Source organism: Natator depressus, chromosome 2 (genome assembly GCF_965152275.1).
Source record: "Natator depressus isolate rNatDep1 chromosome 2, rNatDep2.hap1, whole genome shotgun sequence".
NCBI lineage: Eukaryota > Metazoa > Chordata > Testudines > Cheloniidae > Natator > Natator depressus.
The window spans coordinates 150,278,098-150,299,346 of NC_134235.1; the positions used below are offsets into that span (position 1 = coordinate 150,278,098).

Consider the following 21,249-nt stretch of genomic DNA (forward strand, 5'->3'; position numbering starts at 1 on the left):
AGAAAAGGGCTATCTTCCGGAATAAGTTTTTTATGCTAATGAGACTGGGCTCCTCTGGAAAAAAATGCCCAACTGCACTTACATTTCAAAATCAGAAAGACCAGCCCTTGGCCTCAAAGCAGCTAAAGACTGTGTGACTGTGTTGTTTTGTGGCAATGTGGCTGGGCATTTAATAAAGCCGGGCTTGCTCTACAGGGTTGCAAATCCCTATGCCTTAAAAGGCAAGAACAAAAATCTCCTGCCTGTGTTCTGGCAATCAAATAAAAAGGCTTGGCTGACAGCAGCATTATTCTGGATTGGTTCCACAAGTGTTTCATTCCAGAGGTCAAGCGGTACCTCGAAGAGAAAGGACTTGACTTTAAAGGGTTGCTGATCGTAGACAATGCTCCTGGTCACCCTGCGGCACTCCAGTTTGCACATAACAACCTTGAAGTCGTCTTTCTCCCCCTCAATACCACCTCCATCCTCCAACCTCTCAACCAAGGCGTGATTCGCTGTTTCAAGGCCACATACATGAGGCTTACGTTCTCACGGATACGTAGCACTATGGATGCTGATCCCAATCTTAATGTGATGGAGTGTTGTAAGTCCTTCAACATTGCCAGTTGTATCACTTATATTAAACCGGCAATGGATGCAGTCAAGCCTGAAACAGTCAATGCTTGTTGGAAAACCTATGGAAAGAATGTGAATGATTTTAAGGGTTTCCCAACCATTGACAAAGAAGTGAAACACATTGTTCAGGTGGCCAGGCAAGTGAGTGGTGATGGCTTCGTCAACATCCTTGAGGAAGAAATTGAAGAATTAATTGAAAGCCATAGAGAAACATTAACTAACGAAGAGTTAGAGGAACTGATAAAATCGTTTACAGAAGATGACAATGATGACGACGAACAGGAAGAGCCAGCAAGTTGGAATCTTCATAAATTTGCTGAAGTGTTCCAAGCAGCGAAACACTTGAATGATTTAATTTCTGAATACGATCTCTCTATGGAACGAAGCCTCAAAATCACACGTAGTATTACGGACGATTTGAGACCGTATCAAGAAATGTTTGAGCAGCTCAACAGACAACAGCGACAGTTGCCGATCACCATATTTTTCAAGAGAAAACAACCAGCAGCAGATGAACCTACAACTTCTCAAGCTGAACCAGAGCCAACCACTTCGTCTATGACTCGCTCTCCGTCACCCTCCGTCTCCTGGATCGGCATCAAGCCCTGACGACCCCCTGTAATTACCCCCTGTAATTAAAAATACAATACTGTAAAATTATATTTTGCATATGTACTCTTTATTATATGCTGTACATTACTGTATACATTATACATATTACTGTACAGGATTGTATACACAAAACCATGTACAGTATACTGTACTTTATGGGCAATTTAAGGGATTTTCAAGGGTAATTTTGACTATACATGATTTTCGCCTTACGCGCTGACTTTAGAACCTAACCCCCGCATAAGATGCGACTCCACTGTAACAATTAAAATAATAAAATAAAAAATAAAATAAAATAGTTGGGAGAAACTAAACCATCAACTTGCTCTACTGCCAAAGGCAGAAAATCTGGTAGTCACAGATGAAGGATGGGCATAGTCCTGGAGTCTCCAGCAGCAACGCTGGACCACTCCTGAAGTCCATGGGTGGGGGGCATTAATCCATTAGTGATGAATGAGGAAAGAAGCTGTGCAAAAGAATTCATCAGCTTTTACAAAAATAAATGTATCAATAGTTCGGAAGTGTATAGACTCTCACTCTCTCTTTTTTTATTTTTGTATGTTAAATTTGGCACGTTTGGATTCCCTTTATAAAGCTATTGCAGTGTTTCCTGAAAATGACAACCCCTCCAAAGGTCTTGAAATATTTTAATTGTATTTTGCTGTATAGGGTAGGGATATGCTTTGAATTATATCTTGCTTTTAGTTTTAGGGAATATCTATTTCAAAATGTTTTTAAAGGTGCATCTATTCAAGTTGTTGTTTGCATAATTTGGTTGTGCAGCTGTAAAAGAACTTGCATTGACAGTGAGTAGAGAAAAGCAAGGCTTGCAACCAATTGTTAGTAACACTTGTGTTTGTGTGTTACCAAGATTTAAACAAACATTTAAACACATGCCTAGTTTTACTCACATTAGTAGGGTGACTACTCATGTGACTAAATTTAAACACATGCATAATTGTTTGCAGGATTGGGGCACAGATGTTTAATGCACCCAGATTCAAGATGAGGGGTAAATTAAACAATTTAAAGTAAATAGTCACACCACCTTGTTTTAAAAGCAAAAATAAATTATCAATTAATTTTAAATTGTCAAAAACAAAATACAAAAACAATTTAAAATTATTAAAGAAACAAAGCCACAATTTCACCTAACTTGTGTGCTAACTTAGGCCCTGGTCAAGCAAAATACTTAAGCATTTAAGCACAAAATTAAGTCCATTCCTATTCAGAAAAGCACTTAAAGTTAAGCAAATACTTAAGTTAACATAAGTTTAATGATTGTTTTGAAAGATGGCCTTAGAGCCAGAAACGTGCTTCTATTGAAATCAGTGGTGGGGGCGGAGGGGAAGGGACACAATCCTGAGTTATGCTGAGCATCCTCAACTCCTTTTTCAAATTTCTGCTGAAAATGTCTCTCTCCCTCTTCTTCTCTGTAATGGCACTGTTATAAATCACATAATATTTTATTAGGGTGAAGGCAATCTAAGATATTTGCTGGTATTCTTGTATATTTCTTGGCTTTTAGAAAGACTAAATTCAGGAGCTTCAGTAGCTACATCCTGCAGAACTCTCTTTATTCCTGCATTCTAATGATTTATTCCCATTTGGGGTCCTTCTGACTTGTGGGTAAAGATTAAATGGGGCCTGGAAACACCAAAACTTCATGTTCTCACATCATGGAGCTGCTTTCTCAGACTCCATTCACTCATTTATCCTCATCTCTCTCAAAACAACTGTTCCTCCCTACACCAGATAGGTCTACTTCATTGTTTCCTCCAAGTGCATTCCAAAATATTGACCTCCTCGCCTACCTATAAACTTAGTGTCTCACTGACTCACTGTTGTGTTGAGTCTGCTTAGACTGGGGCGGGCAAACTGCAGCCCGCAGGCCATGTCCAGCGCGTCAGACCTTTTAATCCAGCTCTTGAGCTCCTGCTGGGGAGCAGGGTCTGGGGCTTGCCCGGCTCCACGTGGCTCTCGGAAGCAGCGGCATGTCCCCTGTCTGGCTGCTACACATAGGGGAATCCAGGGGGCTCTGCACACTGCCCCCGCCCCAAGTGCTGGCTCTGCAGCTCCCATTGGCCGTAGGAGCTGGAGGGGGACATGCCGCTGCTTCCGGGAGCTGTGTGGGTGGCGCCTGCAAATGGGGCAGCATGCAGAACCACCTAGCTGTGCCTCCACGTAGGAGCCAGAGGGGGGACATGCCGCTGCTTCCAGAAGCTGCTTGAGGTAAGCGCCACCCGAAGCCTGCACCCCTGAGCCCCTCCTGCACCCCAACCCCCTGCCCCAGCCCTGATCCCCCTCCCACCCTCCGAACCCCTTGGTCCCAGCCTGGAGCCCCCTCCTGCACCCCAAACCCTTCATCCCTAACCCCACCCCAGAGCCTGCACCCCAACCTCCTGCCCCAGCCCCGAGCCCCCTCCTGCACCCTCAACTCCTCATTTCTGGCCCCACTCCAGAGCCTGCATCCCCAGCCAGAGCTGTCATCTGCTCCCACACCCCAACCCCCAATTTCATGAGCATTCATGGCCAGCCATACAATTTCTATACCCAGATGTGGCCCTCAGGCCAAAAAGTTTGCTCACCATGGCTTAGACGTCTGGGCCTGAATCCCAAGTATCCTTCCTTAATACTCTGATTATGATTCTGGACTTAGGCCTCATCTCACAACCCTTACTCATGTGATCAGCCCCATTTACTTTATTTGGGTTACTTGCACGAGTAAGAATTAGTCATATGAGTAAAGTCTGCAGATTTAGGCCCTTAAACATTTCTCTATTGAATTTTACATTTTCACTTAGGAAAATAAGGGAATGTTACTCATACAATGGGTCATTACACCTTTGCTGATGTTCATCATAAATCCTGTGAATAGCTACCTGCATAATTATTCACATCAGAACACTGCCAGGCTGTAAATATTTTTCCAGATCATAAAGGAACATCCTAACATATCCAAGTAGCCCTTTTCATGCAAATACTCCCTGCTGCTTTATCTGACTCCATTGAGACTAGTTGTGTGAGTAAAGGTTTGTAGGATCAAATCCAAAATTTTAAGCAAGCTGTAAACATTATCTGATTTTTGCCTGACCTGAGAGATATTTGCAGTAGTTATTGCTTTATCTGTAGTCCTTAGAAAAAATGCACAAGTTCCTGTTAAGCCCTGTAAAAAAAGACAGATATAATACACATACAAGTAAAAATAATATACTCAACAAATTAGAAAGAGACAAAAACTAAATTACTCAAAAAAATATTTAACAAACTATTTCCTGAAACTACTGTACATTTATAGGCAAATAACTGGTTCTCAAATATCAATCACTCAGCTTTGTTTCTCAGCTGGCATTATTTCATTGAACATACCTGAGGAAAAGTTCAATTTTCAAGCATTTCAAGTACTTTCATAGATTCATTGTATTTTTAGGCCAGAATGAACCATTTTGGAATATTCTTTCCTTCCATTTGTTTAATTTTAAAAAATCCCTAAAAGTGTATTTTTTTCAATCCAAATACATTTTTAAATGTCTAACATCAGCTTTTTCCTTCCTGGTGGATTAGAACCATGGGCAAACTGCACTATCAGTTTCTCAGACAACACTCGGATAAATTACAAGTATCTACAGCTAAATGAGCTTACAAATAAAATGAAAATCTTATAAATCTGAATAAAATTCTGTGCTTCATGTTTCTCTTTATTATTTATTTATATTATGGTAATACTTAGGAACCCCAGTCAAAGATGAGAGCCTGACTGCACTAGACACCATACAGACATATGCAACTAGAGATGGTCAAAAATATTTGCACAAAAGTTTTTTCTGTCAGAAAATGTGGTTTTGTGAAAAAAAATTCCGCAAGAAAATATTGATTTTTGTCCAAATGTTTTATTTTCCAGTCAGAAAATTTGAATGAAAATTTTGTTCCATTACAATTTACATGACATTTTGTTAAAGTTTTTTGGAAACAAAAAACTTCAGTTTTCTAGAAAGGTTTTGGATTCTAGGGATGTTTTCACTCCTTTCTCTCCCTTCTGTTCTTTCTCCCTCCCTCCTTTTCATATGGTGAGTTGAGGAAAGCACTTTGAAAGTTTGCAGCCATAATGCAGTCACCTTTGGTTAAAGGACAGATCCATAATTGGACAATTTAATCCACAGTATGAGTGTTCTTGTTTCTTCACTGACCCTAAGTTCTCACAAAGCAGCATCCATGGGTAATGCTTTCTATGAATCTCCAGTTGGACTCCACCCCATACTCATGACCTTAGCTTATATGCCTTTGCTACCTTTCAGCTGGACTGCAGCAATACAATATATCTGGGCATGCAGGGCTGGCCTTAGTGGAAATGGTGCCCTTGGCAAACTTGTATTTTGGTGCCCACCCTCCACCTCCCACGTTCACCCTTTGCTCCTACAGGCTCCCTGGGCTCCTCCCCCCACCTCCCACCCCATCACCTCTGGGCCATTACATATACTTCATATGGAATGTCCACAGGAAAGTCCATTCAATGTAGATGGGTGTCTCCCATGGTCCACTGTGAGTTAAGTCTCCCTTGATGAGCCACTTAGTTTGACTAGTCCCTTTAAAATGTGCTGCGTAACTACCTTGTGGGTGTTACCCCAGGAGCAAACATTTGAAATACAGGTATAGAGCCAATACTCATAACTTCAAACACAAAAATGATACATGCATACGAATAGCATAAACATATTCACCAAACCATGACCTTTTCATACATGCCACATTTTGTACAAGATTTGTTGCAAATATATAACAGTGGTTGCAACAATGATCTACATGGTCATGTTTTAATCAGATAACCTCACAATGCGTAACTGCTACAACTAGCAAATTCCTAGACCACTGTCAGCAGAAGCGCAGAAGTAAGGGTGGCATGGTATATGGTGTATTGCCACACTTACTTCTGTACTGCTGCCGTGGCTTGTGGTGCCTGGCGCTTGGCCTGTGGCTCAAGGCAGGCTTTGCACTGTCACATGGGGGCTGCATCATGTCAGAGCCCATGGCCCTCCTGCAGCCCCCTAGCCACTCCTGGCTCACCACAAGCATTTTGACAGGAAGTACCAAGCAGTAATAACAACAATAATAAAACAAGTATGTGTGTGTGGATGGGTGACAGAGTGTGTATGAGAGAGAGAGACAGAGAGCCTGTGTGTGTGTGTTGTGGGACTGTGTGACAGAGTGTGTGTTGGGGAGTGTGAGACTCTGTGTGTGTGTGTGACAATCTGTGTTGGGGGACTGAGAGAGGCAGAGTGTATGGCGTGTGAGAGCCAGTCTGTGTGAAACAGACAGTGTGTGTGTGTGAGACTGTGTGAGAGCCAGTGTGTATGTTCAGGAGTGTGAGACTGTCTCACACACACACACACACACACTCTGTGTTGGGGGACTGTGAGAGACAGTGTGTATGTGGGTGTGAGAGCCTCTGTGTGTGTGTTAGGGAAGTTTGCGAGACAGTGAGCACACTGTCACTTTAAGCCCCCCCTGCCTCCCAGCTCCCCACCCCCACACCACTCATGTGGAAGTTTCGCTCCTCCTGGCCCCAGCCTGGCTGGACCCGCCGGAGACCGAGCAGCGCAGGGCCGCAGGCAGGGAGGGACTCGGCTCCGCTCTGGGCAGCAAGCAGTGGGCTGTGCTGCCAGTGACCAGCCCCGGTTGTGCCGCTCTGGGCTCCCCGGGGCTGGGGCAGAGCCGGAGCCCTCAGCTGGCTGGCTGAGGAGCGAGTGAGGGAGAGGCCAGGGGGGCGGGAGAAGCCCCCCAGCCCAGCGCAGGGGAGGGGCCGGAGAAGAGAGGAGTCCGGCCACAGCCATCCAGGGAAGCTCGAGCCCCTTGTGGCAACCTCCTGGCTACAGCCCCCTGGGCGTGGGCCCCGTTTGCCCAGCCCTAAGGCCAGCCCTGTGGGCATGAAATCATCATCCATTAGGAAACTCCAACTAGTAGAGAACACTGCAGTGCATCTCCTCAGCAACACAGGCCATCACACCTGTCCTTAGCACTCTACCCTGGCTTCCCATAAAACGTTAAGCCAAGGTCTCTGTCCTTATCTTGAAGGCACTCAATGGCCAGGGCACAGCATATCTAAAAGATTGCTAAACCTCTGGGACGAGGACCATTACTCAACTCTTTAGGCACAGCAGGACTTTCTGCAATAAGGTAAAGCTCATCTGTGCAAGAGGCTGAGCTTTCATGGTTTAGACTTCTCTACGAGCTGGTGGCCTGCACATAGCATTGCATGGATAAAAATATACTACTTTCAATACACAGAGCTAAATACTTTCATATTTGTCAGAATTCTCTACACAAATCTTAAATTGATAGAATTCAAGTTTTGACTTTTCAGTATATAGCTTTCACCTGTATTAAACAAATGCTTATTTACACGGCAGAGAAAGTATAAGGGCTAATAAGGCCATATTCCCATATTGTATTGTTAAACACTGCAAAATATATACACAAAAGTGTAATCTAATATAGGCATCAGTTCTAGAAATATAACCTTACATTTGTACAACATAATTGAGTCAGTATGAAACGACAGCTTGTTAGCACCAAGCCACCAATGGTTTTCATGAAACGTTTGAGCTTTCTTCTAGTTCCATCAGGAAGGGCTGGTTCAGCAGAATTCTCTAATCGCTGAGCAAAGAAATTGGTGCTTTCAGTACTCCAAGTCCAGAAATATAGTTCCCCAGGAATTAAAGATCATCACAAACCTCACCACTGAGTGCTCCAAGTGCAAGACACTCTTTTTTAACATGCCTTTTCTGAGGGCTTGTCTACACAAACACTTAGTTTGCAAGAAGCCGAAGTGTAAATCTACCCCACACTAACCTGCTGTGCACTACATGATCATGTGGACCCTCCTGACAAAGTCATAGAGTTTAAGGTCAAACAGGACCATTAGATATTCTAGTCTGACCTCGTGTATATCACAGACCACCAACACCACCCAGCACCCACAGACTAAACTCAACAAATCGAAACGAGAGGCAAGTATTACAACCCACAATTATGTGCCACAGACAGAGAATGGGGGGACTGAGATGCACCAGTACTCAAGGCCCCCACAATGGCAGGGAAATAGTTAAAGGAGATATATCCAGATACTTCTGCCAAGTGACTTGCACCCACACACTGAAGACAAATACAACTTCCCTCCCCTCCCCAAGATCACTGCCAATCTGATCTGGGGGGAAATTCCTTCCTGACTCACATCTGGTGATCAGTTAGACACTGAGCATATGAGCAAGAATCAGCCAGCCAAGCATCTGAGAGAGAGAATACTCGGTGCCACCTCAGAGCCCTGGCCTACTCCACCCAATGTCCCATCTCCAGCTGTGGCCATCCCTGGTGCTGCAGAAGAAAAAGATAAAAAACCTCTCTCAGAATACATTGGGGTGATTCTTTCCTGACTCCTGCTAGTGGCAGGCTGAAACCCTGAAGCATGAGCTTTAGGAACATAAGATATAATTTAGAAGTGAGCTCCAGAGCTGTTGAACCTTGCTCCCCACCATCACAAGCAACCTCATCACAAAACTGCATTCATTAATTTGTTCAGCTGTCTTAAAACTAATTAAGTTGTCTACCTCCACAACTGCTATTCGGAGCCTGAGCCCAAATGTCACTTAGTGCACTACTAGAAGATGCTCCGATATTACAGTGATGGGGGAGATATTCCCTATATAGAATAGAATAGAATCAAAACTAAAATTATTTTGTTGGAAGTATACACAAAATTTTTATCCTTTAAAATATACATTCTCAAAAAATATGTACATTTTAAAGAACAAAAATCTCTTTTTATTGTGGGTTCCACCTCTAAACTAGAAATGACGGAATAGTGAAAAATATAATTCATGAATTAAAAGCACTTGTTTAAAAAAAACTTCCAACACTTACAATACTATTAACAATGAATTATTTGACCAGCTCTCCTCCTGACAATGAGCTCTGAAACCTGTTAAACATCATTGCCTTCAAAGTCAGCTTTCCTGTAGAATTCCTGTCTCAGTTTATAATCTGGTGGGAGAATTTGTAGTTATGGAGATGTTGGTATATCTAACAATTATATAAAGCTATTTTAACATTGCACAATATTTAGCACTTACCAGTATACCACATTTTCCATCGTGAAAGCATTCACAAATTTAATATAAGGAATAAATGGATCATACCTCGGTAGAACCCATGGTAATAAATAACTTCTTCCGCAAAAGTGAACTTGGGGAAGACCCATCTGTCCTCAAAGGAACATCTGACTTTTGCTGCCAATCAAATTATAAATAAGATGTTAGTAAAATAAAAATTCCATAGAAACTATTAATCATTATGTAATTAAATGTATGAACTATAACTATAGTTTATTCTGAATCAGAGATGAATCCATAGCTCTAGACCTAATGCTTGGCTCAGTTTTATCTGAATAACGAGTACACAATCAAAGCCTCCTGAAATTGGTTTTAAAGTTCCCCTCTCACAGAAAAACTCAGAGGAGGAGGGGGGAAATGTCAGAAAACTTAGCTTGCAATGTTTCATAGGCAAGCCTCCTTCATTGGAACAAATCGTTCAAAGCCACATGGAAAGAGCAGAGAGCACAGCTCTGAACCTTTACACATCTGCTGGATCCATGGAGAATTTAGTGCCCAACCTTGTGGATCTTGGAGAAAGTGTAAGGGAACATTTGCATCCCTCCTTCTGAAAACTTTAGCTCTCACACAAGCCGTGCTGTCATTGTCTACCTTTACTGTGCTTGCACACACTACTTTCCTGTCCCTCTGAAGAAGGGGAGAAGCACAAAGGTCTGACCAAAATTTACTGCTGTGTAGATTTCTGCTCTGAAATCCACCAGACCCCCAGGTAGTGCCAGATTGTGACTGCTCCCCATCACCATTCTTGCTGCCCAAAAAACAACCCCTGCAAACCTACACACTGCACCAGGTGAACAGAATGCAGCTGAGGTGGTAAGGAGGCAAAGGAGGCTAAGGTACCTTCACAGCTCCATTGATCCTGGGATAACAGTGGTCAAATCAGTCTTCAGAACCAGTCAGAGCAGCAACAGGGCTGTTCTAACTTACATCAGCCAAAACAATCCCCAAGGGACCATTCCCTTTGACAGGGAGTGCATCACATTCCAGTTCTCCCCTTCACAGTCCCAAATGCTTCCTCTTGCCTCCAGCTGGTCTCAACATACTCCCTGTATTGGGGGACCAGAAGGGACTTGGGGAAAACCAGTGTAAGCTGGAGGAATCCTCAGCTACCCCTTTAGGGCAATTTTAAGGTCCCTTTGTGCCACTCTGGCATCACCAAATCACCTTAGTAGGGGTTAGGGATTTGGCCCTCTCTATTAATGGGGGAGCTTTAATAAGCATCCAGGGAGGGAGAAACATGGTACAGGGCACCACTCCCTCTCTCTCCACTACTTTAGTCTGCTTCTTTGCTCCCCTCCATAGTATGTAATAGAGGAGAACATGGGGGCCATTGTGATTTAGCAGGAACTGATACATTTTTCATTTTTTCTACTCTTTTGAATCAGTGCTTCCCTGTCACTAGAGCTGGGCATGGTTCAGACCAGAGGGGAAGAATGAAATAGTTGGTCCAAGTCTCCTGTTTTCACAATTAGTTCCCCTAGTTTTTGAGTGCCTTATCATAGTGAACAGTTTACCATAGTAAACAGTTTGCCAAAGTGAACAGTCAATCCCTTTTGAAATCTTGATAACTTCCTCTTTTGGCCATTTCTGAGTCTTCTGTTTTCTACTGAGATTAAGAATCAAACCGTACCATACCATATCAAGAGAGGCTGCTCCAGTTCCCACTGAAGTCAATGGGGATTTTGCCAGTGACTTCAGAGGGAGCAGAATTAGACCTATGGTTTGAAAATACAAATGTATATGTAAGAGAATGCTCTTTAAGATTTTCTGATAAATATGAAATTGCCTTTCAAAAATGTTTTAATCTAACTTTGCTATTTGCAACAGTAATGCTAGAAACATACCTGCCATGCATCTTGGTAAAAGAAAAGTAACTTTTTAAGTCCGCTCTCTGCAAAGAATTCTCCTACAAGCTGAAACTAAAACAAAATTATAGTGCTAGTTAATTATAAAATATTCTGAGAAAAATCTGATGTATGGCAATTTAGGAAGCATTTAATACATACAAAATAAGTATTACCTTTTCATCAGAAATAACAAAGTCCTCTACTTCCTGTTCATTTAAGCCTATCCCATCTGCTAATCTTAATATCAAATACTTGTGTCTGTCGTCTAACTGAGCTCTTCTCTCCTCCTTGGTGACTTTGGCCTGCTTGGCCAATTCTTTCTTAGCTTCACTGGACAGCACTACATTTTTCTTCCCATTTGGCTAGAAGATAAAAATGTTTTAGAAAATATATTATTTTTCAGCACCCTTTTTCTCATTTAACATTTAAGCAGCATATGCTGTTGCTTTTTAAGACAGTTTCAAAAATTCTTTAAACAGGGAGATTTGATGGAAGGTACATTACTTGGCTTAGTGAAATGCTTCTTAACACATTTTAAAAAGTTTTTTAAGTTCTTATTTTACAGTAATACAAATAGTTGCATAGATTGATATCTACAACATTGTACAAGAAAATACCATTAAAAAGTTAAATAAAAAAAAAAGAGAGGAACATCAGTTCTAGGGAACTCACCAAGCCAAAAATATTATACATTATAGGGCCAGTACAATTAAAACTTCACATCTGCACCCCAGAAATAGAGGTGTATTCAGACCTAAATTCACAATAAAAACATATGTCAAAACTGGACCTAATCCATAGATGCTGAACTCTGGGAATCCAGCTTCCAAACCTCTAAGTGTTCATTTCTCAGCTTTTGGTCCATGCCCATCTCTACTGTCAGCACTGTGAACTACCAATGCAAGAGTGTTACTCAACAGAAACAAACAGCTCCACAGCAAAATCACCATCATCCTCACTCTCCTTTCTCCCTGGAACATGTTTAACTGGGCTTTCAGATGTAGCTCAGAGAAGGACTGTAATAGAAATGGAAAGACAAAAGCCCACACAGACAAAGGATTTTTAAACAATCTTCAGATCTGTATAATAAGGAGGAAAGCACATGGTGAAGAAGAAATTTTGGAATAAATAGCAAATCTTTACCAATTTTATAAGAGGAAATATACACCTCATAGAAAAATGAAAAGTAAAGATTCATTCCAATGAGCCAGGTCCTCTGGTTTGTAGGATCCTCTGGCATAAAGCAGTCATACAGCCATCTTAACCACCAACCAGAGCATTCCCTTCATCTGCAGGAGACTGCTTGTGTGGTATGGGCTGCCTTAGTGGCTCTTACAACTCCCCTCCTCCCTGTTCCCAGTGCAGGAGGTATAGCTGGGGAAAATGGGATGCAGCCACAATGTCCTTCTACTCCAGCAATCTCCAGCTAATGGAACAGCTCTTGGGGTACAGGACACTGAGGCACAAATTATAGCAGCTGTTAGCATGCTCTTAATTACCTCAGAGATTGGGTTGATCCCCACTTGGTCACTGAATTGGGGAGCATAGATGTGGCCTAAAGCCATCTTTTCCCCTACCCTTTAGTCTTGCACCAGAAAATCTGTCCTGATATTTCTAAGCATCCTTTCCTACCTCTCAGAAGCATTTCCCTTACCACAGGAAGAGGAGCTAAATAACTAGTTACTAGGCAAATCTATTGTTATGCCTCTAAGAGAAGCATTTTTCTGATCCACACAGAATTCTTCTATTCATGAGCCATCTCTATTATCAACGTATCAGCTATGACTTCCATGCCAGTAACAGATTTTGTTGGTTTGTATTAGACTATGCCAAGGATGAAAGTTCCAATTCCAGTATCCCTCAAGCCAAATGTCATTCAACAAGAGTCAGAAGACTTACCACTTGAATGTATAATTATTAGTGATAATGGCGAGGTATAACAGGAGTATATATGTTTAATTTAGAGCAGTTAGTGGTGCCATTCTTAAACAGCGCTCCAGATAATGTCACTGCAGTAAGAGTTTATCATCTCTGTGATGGATTAAATACTGGAAATTCAGTCCCTCCTTGTCTCCTAATATGGTTATTAGGTGACTAATCAAGTATCATTTTATATATATCATCTGATGTACGTTTTGTTGTTGTTGTTGTTTTTTGACAATTCCACTGCTGTAGGATATTTTTAAATTCTTTTGTGAGTGAGGATTGTGACACAGAGAAGGTATACAGCAGATTGACATTTTTATTCAGATCATGAATGAAAGCAGAATGAGGATACACTCCTCAGCTGAATTATCTGGAATATATTGTAAGCTTCCTTCGCTTTGTTTGTGAAACACTTAGTCAAGTCTTCCTAGGTTATCTTTAACCTATGAAGACAAAGAAAAGGGGTGAACCAGTGTGTGACACTGAAACCAAATATAAAAATATTGTAACCACAGAAAATAACAGGTCTGCTTCTGCACATGTCATGAGGGCTTCCTAGGAACTGCTGGTCATTCAACTGCAGCAGGCTGAAGGAACTCGGCATCATCCGAAAGGCACTTAGGCCTAGATCCTCAAAGGTATGCAGGTGCCTAACTCCCATTGATTTCAATGGGAATTAAGCACCTAAATATCTTTGAGAATCCAGGCCTTAGCACCTTGCAGGTCTGTACCAAATTTAGCAACTGCATTTTGACAATGAACCCTTCAGGAATGATCTGTAAAGGAAAAGCTTTGATAGTTAAAAGACAAAAGTTAGGTGACGAGCTTTTAAAATGAAATCGCTTGCCGAAACAGCAGCAGTTGAAGATGACACTCCTATAGCTGATCCTGGCTCAGTGATCTTCTTCTTAAAGGCACCTCCATGCCTGTGGCCCTTTCCTTCACCATCTAGGATAAAGAAATGGCAAGCTATAGTTATTCATATTAACTGGCTGTAGATGCAATACAGTGCATCTTTAACACCAGCAATCACAAGTGATGATAGATGCTTTATAGCAACTTTCCTATCTTTGAAAAGGAACCCAGGAAAATTCTGGGAACTATAGATCCGCGAGCCCTTCCTTGGTGCAAGTGAAACTGAGGGAGTGTCTATTTAACAACAGAATAGTACCACACACACAATCATTTTGGAGATTTTTTTGTTACATGTTAATTGAAAAAAATTGTAACACTGCATCATACATCAAACAAATACATGCATATGTATTTGACAGGAAGAATGCAAAACTTTCCCTGAACTAATCCATAGTGCCATTACTGTCTCCTCAAGACCTACCTCTGTGACAGCGTCTCTAAGAAATCAATGCCTTTGGGCTTGATTTTGCTACCCTTACTCAAATTGTACCTTACCCTGTGAGCAGTACTTTTAATTTGGAGTGCAGCGCTCCTCAAGGAAAGTAATGTTTGCAGAATTGGACTACTTATAATTATTATTAGAAGAAAATTGAAAATGTGTAAATGTATATATTTAATTGTAACTGTCTCCCACTACTCTTTGTATGTCGCTTGTCTTGCAAGCTCGCTGTGGGAGGGATTGTGTCTTCATATATGTTTGTACAGCATCTAGAACAATGAAGCCCTGGTCCTGATTGGGCCTCTGGATGCTATCATAATACCAATATTAAATAATAATAAAATCCACTTTGCAGTCATATATATGTTCAGGATACTGAAATATATCAAGTATGTGCTATCTAGAGCAAGTTGGAATACCGTCTTTTTTCCCCAATGAAAAATTTTGATGAAAAATTAAAATTTAAAAATTCAGTCAAAAACTAAAAACTTCTGGCTGAAAACCTAACATTATCAGCCTTGCAGCTGAAAATAAACATTTTTTATTCAAAATGCCTATATAGTGCCTCATGGGAGTTGTAGTTTAGTTGAAAAACCCAATTTTCTGTTTCAGTTTTGACAGAAGTTTTTTTTACCAGTCCTAGAGCTATCCTTAAAAAACATACACCGATGCTTCATCAGTATTCTATCTCACTGGTGGGAAAGAATCCTGTACTGTGTGATTCCAGACAAATAACACAGACAGAAACTGAAATCGTGCCCCTCTAAAAATTAAAAGGACTCTGTGAACTTCGTTTTTTTTAAGTTGACTTTTTTAAAAAATTCCAGTTTCTGGATAGAGCATCCTTTATTGTTCTGAATGGTCTTTCTATCTCTTATATTAAAAATATGTTTTTCCTGCTCCCTTGATGTAATATTCCCATACATGAGGTTGCTTAAGTGCATTTCCTTTAAACACAATTATTCAAAATGAAGGAAATCACCAGGTAAACCAGTATCAACATCCATTTACATGCCTTACCACACAAATACACACACAGACTCCTCAGCCACACAACAAAGTTCCTTTCTTTTCCAAAACACAATTATCCACAATGCAAATCCTTTTCCTCACAGTCACACTAACTCACAACCTTAACATGATAAATTAATAATATCCTACAATATCCTGGACAAACCTTACTGAATTGAGTTTAATACTTTGGGGGTCCATAATATTCAAAATGTAATTGTTCAAGTGTTATTGTGAGATAATATGTAACTGCTCTCGGATGATGTCTGCAAAAGTAATTCTTTCAGTTATCAGTCCTTTGAAGCCACCTTCCTAGAGAGGTTCACATATATTGTTCAAACTGGATTCTCCAGGGACCAACAGACAAAGAGCGGATTTCTGGATAAGTAGCCTGGTTTTAAACAGCTTCAGAGCTTTTGATCTGATCCAGCAAATGGACAAGATCTTCATTCTACAGCAGGGGGAGGGTATTCGTAGGGAACGGTTGGAAGGACTGACACTCTGACCAGAGCCTTTGGCCGGGGGGGTGGAGGATGATCTCCGGTAAACTTATTAGCATGGGTAGGGGTTCTTTTATTGTTTTAATATGTTTTCTCTGTAGTGCTTTTACCTTAAGAATAAAATATGCTTGCTTAGGAAAAGCTGTGCGATAACTTATAACTGTGGGCACTCACGCTGTGTACTGTCACTGAGGGGACAGGCAAACAGGCCTGCTTAGGCAGACTCTTCTTTGCTGGGAATAACACAGTGAAGACAAGGAACTGTTCAACCTAGAGATACTCTGGTCAGGAGACAGGGACACAGGTCTCCACCCACGAAAAGCAAAGGCTGGGGAGCTGGAAGCCTGAGAATGGGTGCCTTTGCTGGACCACTGAGGGGAAATGCAGGTGCAGTTGCCCTGAGCTTGCGTGTGACTGTGAAGAACTGGATGCATGCATGGTAGGTGGCTGTATGTTGGAATAGACAGGGAGTCTGTTGTGGAATGGAAGAGTCTGTGAGTGTGTCTGGCTATTAGGACATTTGGGTGTTGAGGCCCTGAATCAGCACTATATTGTTATGCTCGATGTTGGGAGGCTCCTAGCAAACATGTCTGATCTATGGACAATCAGAAAGTGAAGCTGATGGTCATGCTAGTCACCTTCCATTCAGGTGAATGAGGGATCGATTAAATGCCCCTTCATTTAGTGATAGCTAAAACAATGAACGCCGTTGCCCAAGGACTAAAGTGAATGCAAACTCGGGTCCAGGGATTGATATGGTTGCTGCTGTCCATCAGGGCATGTGTAAATAGTGAACCAGAGAGCAGACACAAAGCAAAGAAAAAGCAGGAGAAATTCTGGTAATGTGGCTCTTGGGGCAGAGTGGTAGCTGGAAAGGCAGGCTTAGAGTTCTCCTAATGGAAACAAGCTGCCATGGGCATAGGCACCGATTCCGTGAATGCTCTGGGGCTGGAGCACCCACAGGGAAAAATTAGTGGATGCTCTGCACCCACCAGCAGCCAAGCTCCCCGCCCCTCCCCTGGCCTCACCTCCTCCTCTGCCTCCTCCCCTGAGCACAAGGCATCCCCGCTCCTCCCCTCCTCCCAGCGCTTGCCACCGCCAAACAGCTGTAGCAAGCTCTGGGAGGGAAGAGCGGGAACGTGGCACGCTCAGGAAAGGAGGCAGGGAAGAGGCAGGGCCGGGGATTTGGGGAATGAGTTGAATAGGGGCAGGGAGGGGGCGGAGTTGAGTCAGGGACTTTGGGAAAGGGGCGGGAGGGGGTGGGGCACGGCCGGGGGCAGAGGGGGGTCGAGCACCCACCAGCGCCATTAGAAGTCAGCACCTATGGCCATGGGTAGCACGTGAATCACCGGGTGGGAGAGGCTAGCCCTCTGCCACACCCCTTCCACCCAAGGCCCCGCCCCTTCCACGCCCCCCACTGGAGCTCAGAGCCCCCCCACCGGAGCCGCTAGCTCCCACCACCAGCCCAGGAACACCGGGAGGGCTGGCAGCACAGCTGCAGCCCACCCAGCCCAGGAGCACAAGGAGGGCGGGTGGCACAGCCCAAGCTGGGGCTACCCCACAGGGAAACTGGACTCCAGCCACGAGCGGGAAGCAGGCAGAAAGGAGCCTGGGGGCAGAGCATGGGTGAAACCACACCTTACTATTTGGGGACGCAGAGCAATGTCCAGAATATCTGTTAACTGCTCAGGCCAAAGGAGCAACAGTAATAAGGTCACAGTCCTGCAAAGTGCTGAGAACTCTAGCCCTGATCTAGCAAAACACTCCAGAATGTGCTCACCTTTAAGTGTATGAGTGGTCCCAATGAAGACAATGGATTTACTCAGATGGTTAAAGCTAAGCACATGCCTAAGTACACTGCTGGATCAGGGCTGATGACCTCTGAGTTCAGGACAGGTTGTTATACGTATTAATGCTAGCTTGTTGACTTCCTTTGTGGACTATGAACTAAACTCTCCCAGGCAAGGGAGGATGAGACTGAATTGTTCTGACTCTGCCTCCAAACTGTGGAGGAACATTAGGAAAACTGCACCCCAGCAGAAATGCCTGGGGAGAAAAGGATTATTTTGGTGTGAAGGTTTTTGTTTCAAATTTTATTTGAGAGGCTTCGCAGCCAGTCAGGACAGAGCAAGATGGAAATAATTAAAAAGGGCTAGCTGGGAGAAGCAGACTCAGGGTCACAGCCTGCTATGCTTCCATAGCAGTATTAATAATATCCATTAAAGAACCTACTAATACCTCCTAAATACATTTTAAAATTAAGCTGGAAAGCTGTTAGACCCTGGAATTTCACCACTTTTCATACTTGCTACTGCCTCTAAGACTCCTCTGTTATTTCTTCATCTAAATTTTCATGATCAATCTCACATATTTTTGGCAAGCCTCCTACTTCCAGTTATGTTTTAATAACTTCAGCATATGGAATAACTAGAATATGAAAGTTACTATGATTACAATGGAAAATACACATATTTCACTAGGATGTGTAACTTCCTCTTGCTGATCATTTTAACCGGTGAGACTGCTTTTGAACCCCTTCAAGTTCATGAACCAACAACTTGTCACATGTATTTTCTTTCTCATAGAAATTCTGTTATATATACGCCTTAGAGGTTTTCAGTAATGTTTATCATCAGCATATTCAATTTCCCCACAGTATTAGTTATCTATCAACATTTTTTTCTAATCTGTAGTCCTATGAATCTGTTGCTACCTATTTTTGTTGAGCTCTTTCCTCTTTTGCTCTAGTTATTAGATAACTCCTAAATATTGCTTTTCCTGTCTCCTAAAGAAGCCCTCACCTTATTGTCTTTATCATTTAACTGAAAGTACTGAACAATGTTGTCATGGATCCACAGGATCGGTGCTATGGCCCCGGCTTTGGAACAGTCTCTGGGAGGACCCCTTCAGCATGCCAGACTCCCTAGGAGTCTCACTCTTCTCCAGGATAAGCCACGCAACTTCACTGCCTCGTTAGGCTGCACCTCTGGGTTTTCAGCACCCCTGCTTCACACCATGAGCTTTGTGATTCTGAGCCTTTGTTAATTGAGGCCCTACCTTCCCTACAGCTGTAGGGGCCTGTTTTAAAGTGAAAAATTCCATTGAATAGTGAGTTTCTTTTTTTGTTCCTAGAAAACCATTTCCCAGATAGTGTCAATATAAAGCATTTCCCATTATTTCCTCCCCTACCTTTGTTGATAGTGATTAGAGGCGGACTGAGCTCAGTGTCAGGCTTGGAGACAGCTAAGGCCTCTCTTGGTTCTTGGACTGCTTCTTGCTGTGCAGGTTCAGGGGTAGCAGGGCTGAACTCAGCTCCTCCCCCTGATTCAGTCACACATCCCCCTGCCTCCTCCATCTGCAGCAGCACACAAAGTAACCAAAGACAATGAGATAGAAGATGACTGACAGCTGGACAGTGAAGTTCACAAACTCTCCTTGTAATGTTAAAAGAAAGGTGCACATTTACTACACCTTCAAGTTTTTTTCCATTTATAGCATCCAACACTACAGAACAGGGGACTTTTGACAAGCAGTAAACAAAACCACTGATCCAATTGCTTTCCATCTCAGGATTTTGCAAATTCAGTTAAAATGGTACTTAGATTCAAACTACACACAGCTTTAGTTTTGCAAAACTACTCCAACTGGTGGTTTGCAAAACAATAAAAGCCCCTCTCTATTTGTCCTTAAGACAACTATCCTGAGAGTTTTTATGATTGTCTCTATCATTATCCCTTGCTCAGATTTGCAATTATTGGAGTTAGAAACTCACCCTTTTGGGGAGAGCGTAAGCTCCTACTGTAAGCTCTGTTGCAGGTCCTGCAGAGAAGCCTGGGGCACAGGGAATTGGGAGACTTGCTTACTCTCTCAGCAGGTGTTTGAGTTTGCTGTCTTCCCGGGCGCTCTGAATTCCTCAGCTGCTACAGCAATTCTTGCAAACCCAGCTAGAACTCCAGAGCCCTGGAGACACCTCATCCCTCCCTATTCCCCACTGTGCCTGCTGAGGTTTTCATTTCATTATTGCCCATCAGTCTTTTTCATGTAATTTAATTTTCTCTGTAAGAGAAGGGAAACCTCCAGACAAACAGCTCCCTTGAGCCTCCCCACTTGCTAATGTGCTGTTGCTATGGAGCATATGTACACACAGTGGAATTGTACACTGACTCATGGGAGGGCATAGTTAGCTGTATCCCAGCAATGAAGTGTTTCTTCTTAAAAACAACCTCCCAGAGAGCTGGAAATTCTTTGTATTCTCTTCAGGTTACATTATGCAATTGCCTGTGCTCTGTACACAAAGTAAAACTATTTCCCCATGTTTATTCCCCCCCTCCACCCCCACTGTTCCTCAGACATTCTTGTCAACTGCTGGAAATGGCCCACCTTGATTATCACTACAAAAGGTTCCCCCCCACCCCCTCTCTCCTGCTGGTAATAGTTCACCTTAAGTGATCACTCTCTTGTTACAGTGTGTATGGTAACACCCATTGTTTCATATTCTCTATGTATATAAATCCCCCCACTGTATTTTCCACTGAATGCATCTGATGAAGTGAGCTGTAGCTCATGCTCAAATAAATTTGTTAGTCTCTAAGGCTCCACAAGTCCTCCTTTTCTTTTTGCGAATACAGACTAACACAGCTGCTACTCTGAAACCTGTCATTTAGCAATTACTTTCACTTGGCATTTCTCCATCTCCCTCTGCCGGGGCAAGGCTATTTAGAAATTAATATGAAATACATTCTATTGCTTTGCTATTTGTGTTGCTGCTGTAACTGACAATATCTAACATTTGTAATTTGTTTTAAATGTATTACCTGTAACCCCTCTGCGAGGTGGTGTCTGCAGGACAAGGGCTGGGTTCAATATCTTCTCGGGGCTCTCTTAACATAGCAAAACAGAAATGGCTCAAGCCTTCACCCAGTAACGTGGGAAACCTAAATACCACCCCTAAGTACCTCTAAGAGGCAACACTTCCCCACTCGCAAGCACAGAGTCTGCATATCACAAAAGAAAACTTTTATTGAAAGGGAACCCAGCATTAATTTAGGAAGACACCACAACAACAATTCAAACTATAAGTAAACACCCACCCCACAGCACATTGGGTAGTGTTCCTTTCCTCAGTTACCCACCTCTGGTGTCAAAGTCCAATGGACAAATGTTCCTTTAACATGCCACTCCCCTTTCCCTCCGCTGCACTCCTCTCACGGTTGGTTGTCTGT

General features: G+C 42.6%; 1 protein-coding gene across 1 annotated transcript in view; it reads right to left on the reverse strand.

The window, feature by feature from the left end:
* LOC141982777 (dynein axonemal heavy chain 5-like) overlaps nt 1–20,044 on the reverse strand; it is a 272,918-nt gene extending 252,874 nt beyond the window's left edge. Inside the window, exons 1-7 of the mRNA XM_074945122.1 lie at nt 19,800–20,044; nt 19,217–19,382; nt 14,010–14,110; nt 11,410–11,598; nt 11,234–11,308; nt 9,417–9,506; nt 4,322–4,393 (exon numbers count right to left, since the gene is read on the reverse strand). Of these exons, the coding sequence (XP_074801223.1) occupies nt 4,322–4,393; nt 9,417–9,506; nt 11,234–11,308; nt 11,410–11,598; nt 14,010–14,110; nt 19,217–19,382 (693 nt within the window). The 5' untranslated portion in view covers nt 19,800–20,044. The remainder of the gene's footprint in view (nt 1–4,321; nt 4,394–9,416; nt 9,507–11,233; nt 11,309–11,409; nt 11,599–14,009; nt 14,111–19,216; nt 19,383–19,799) is intronic.
* Nucleotides 20,045–21,249: the final 1,205 nt, after the last annotated feature.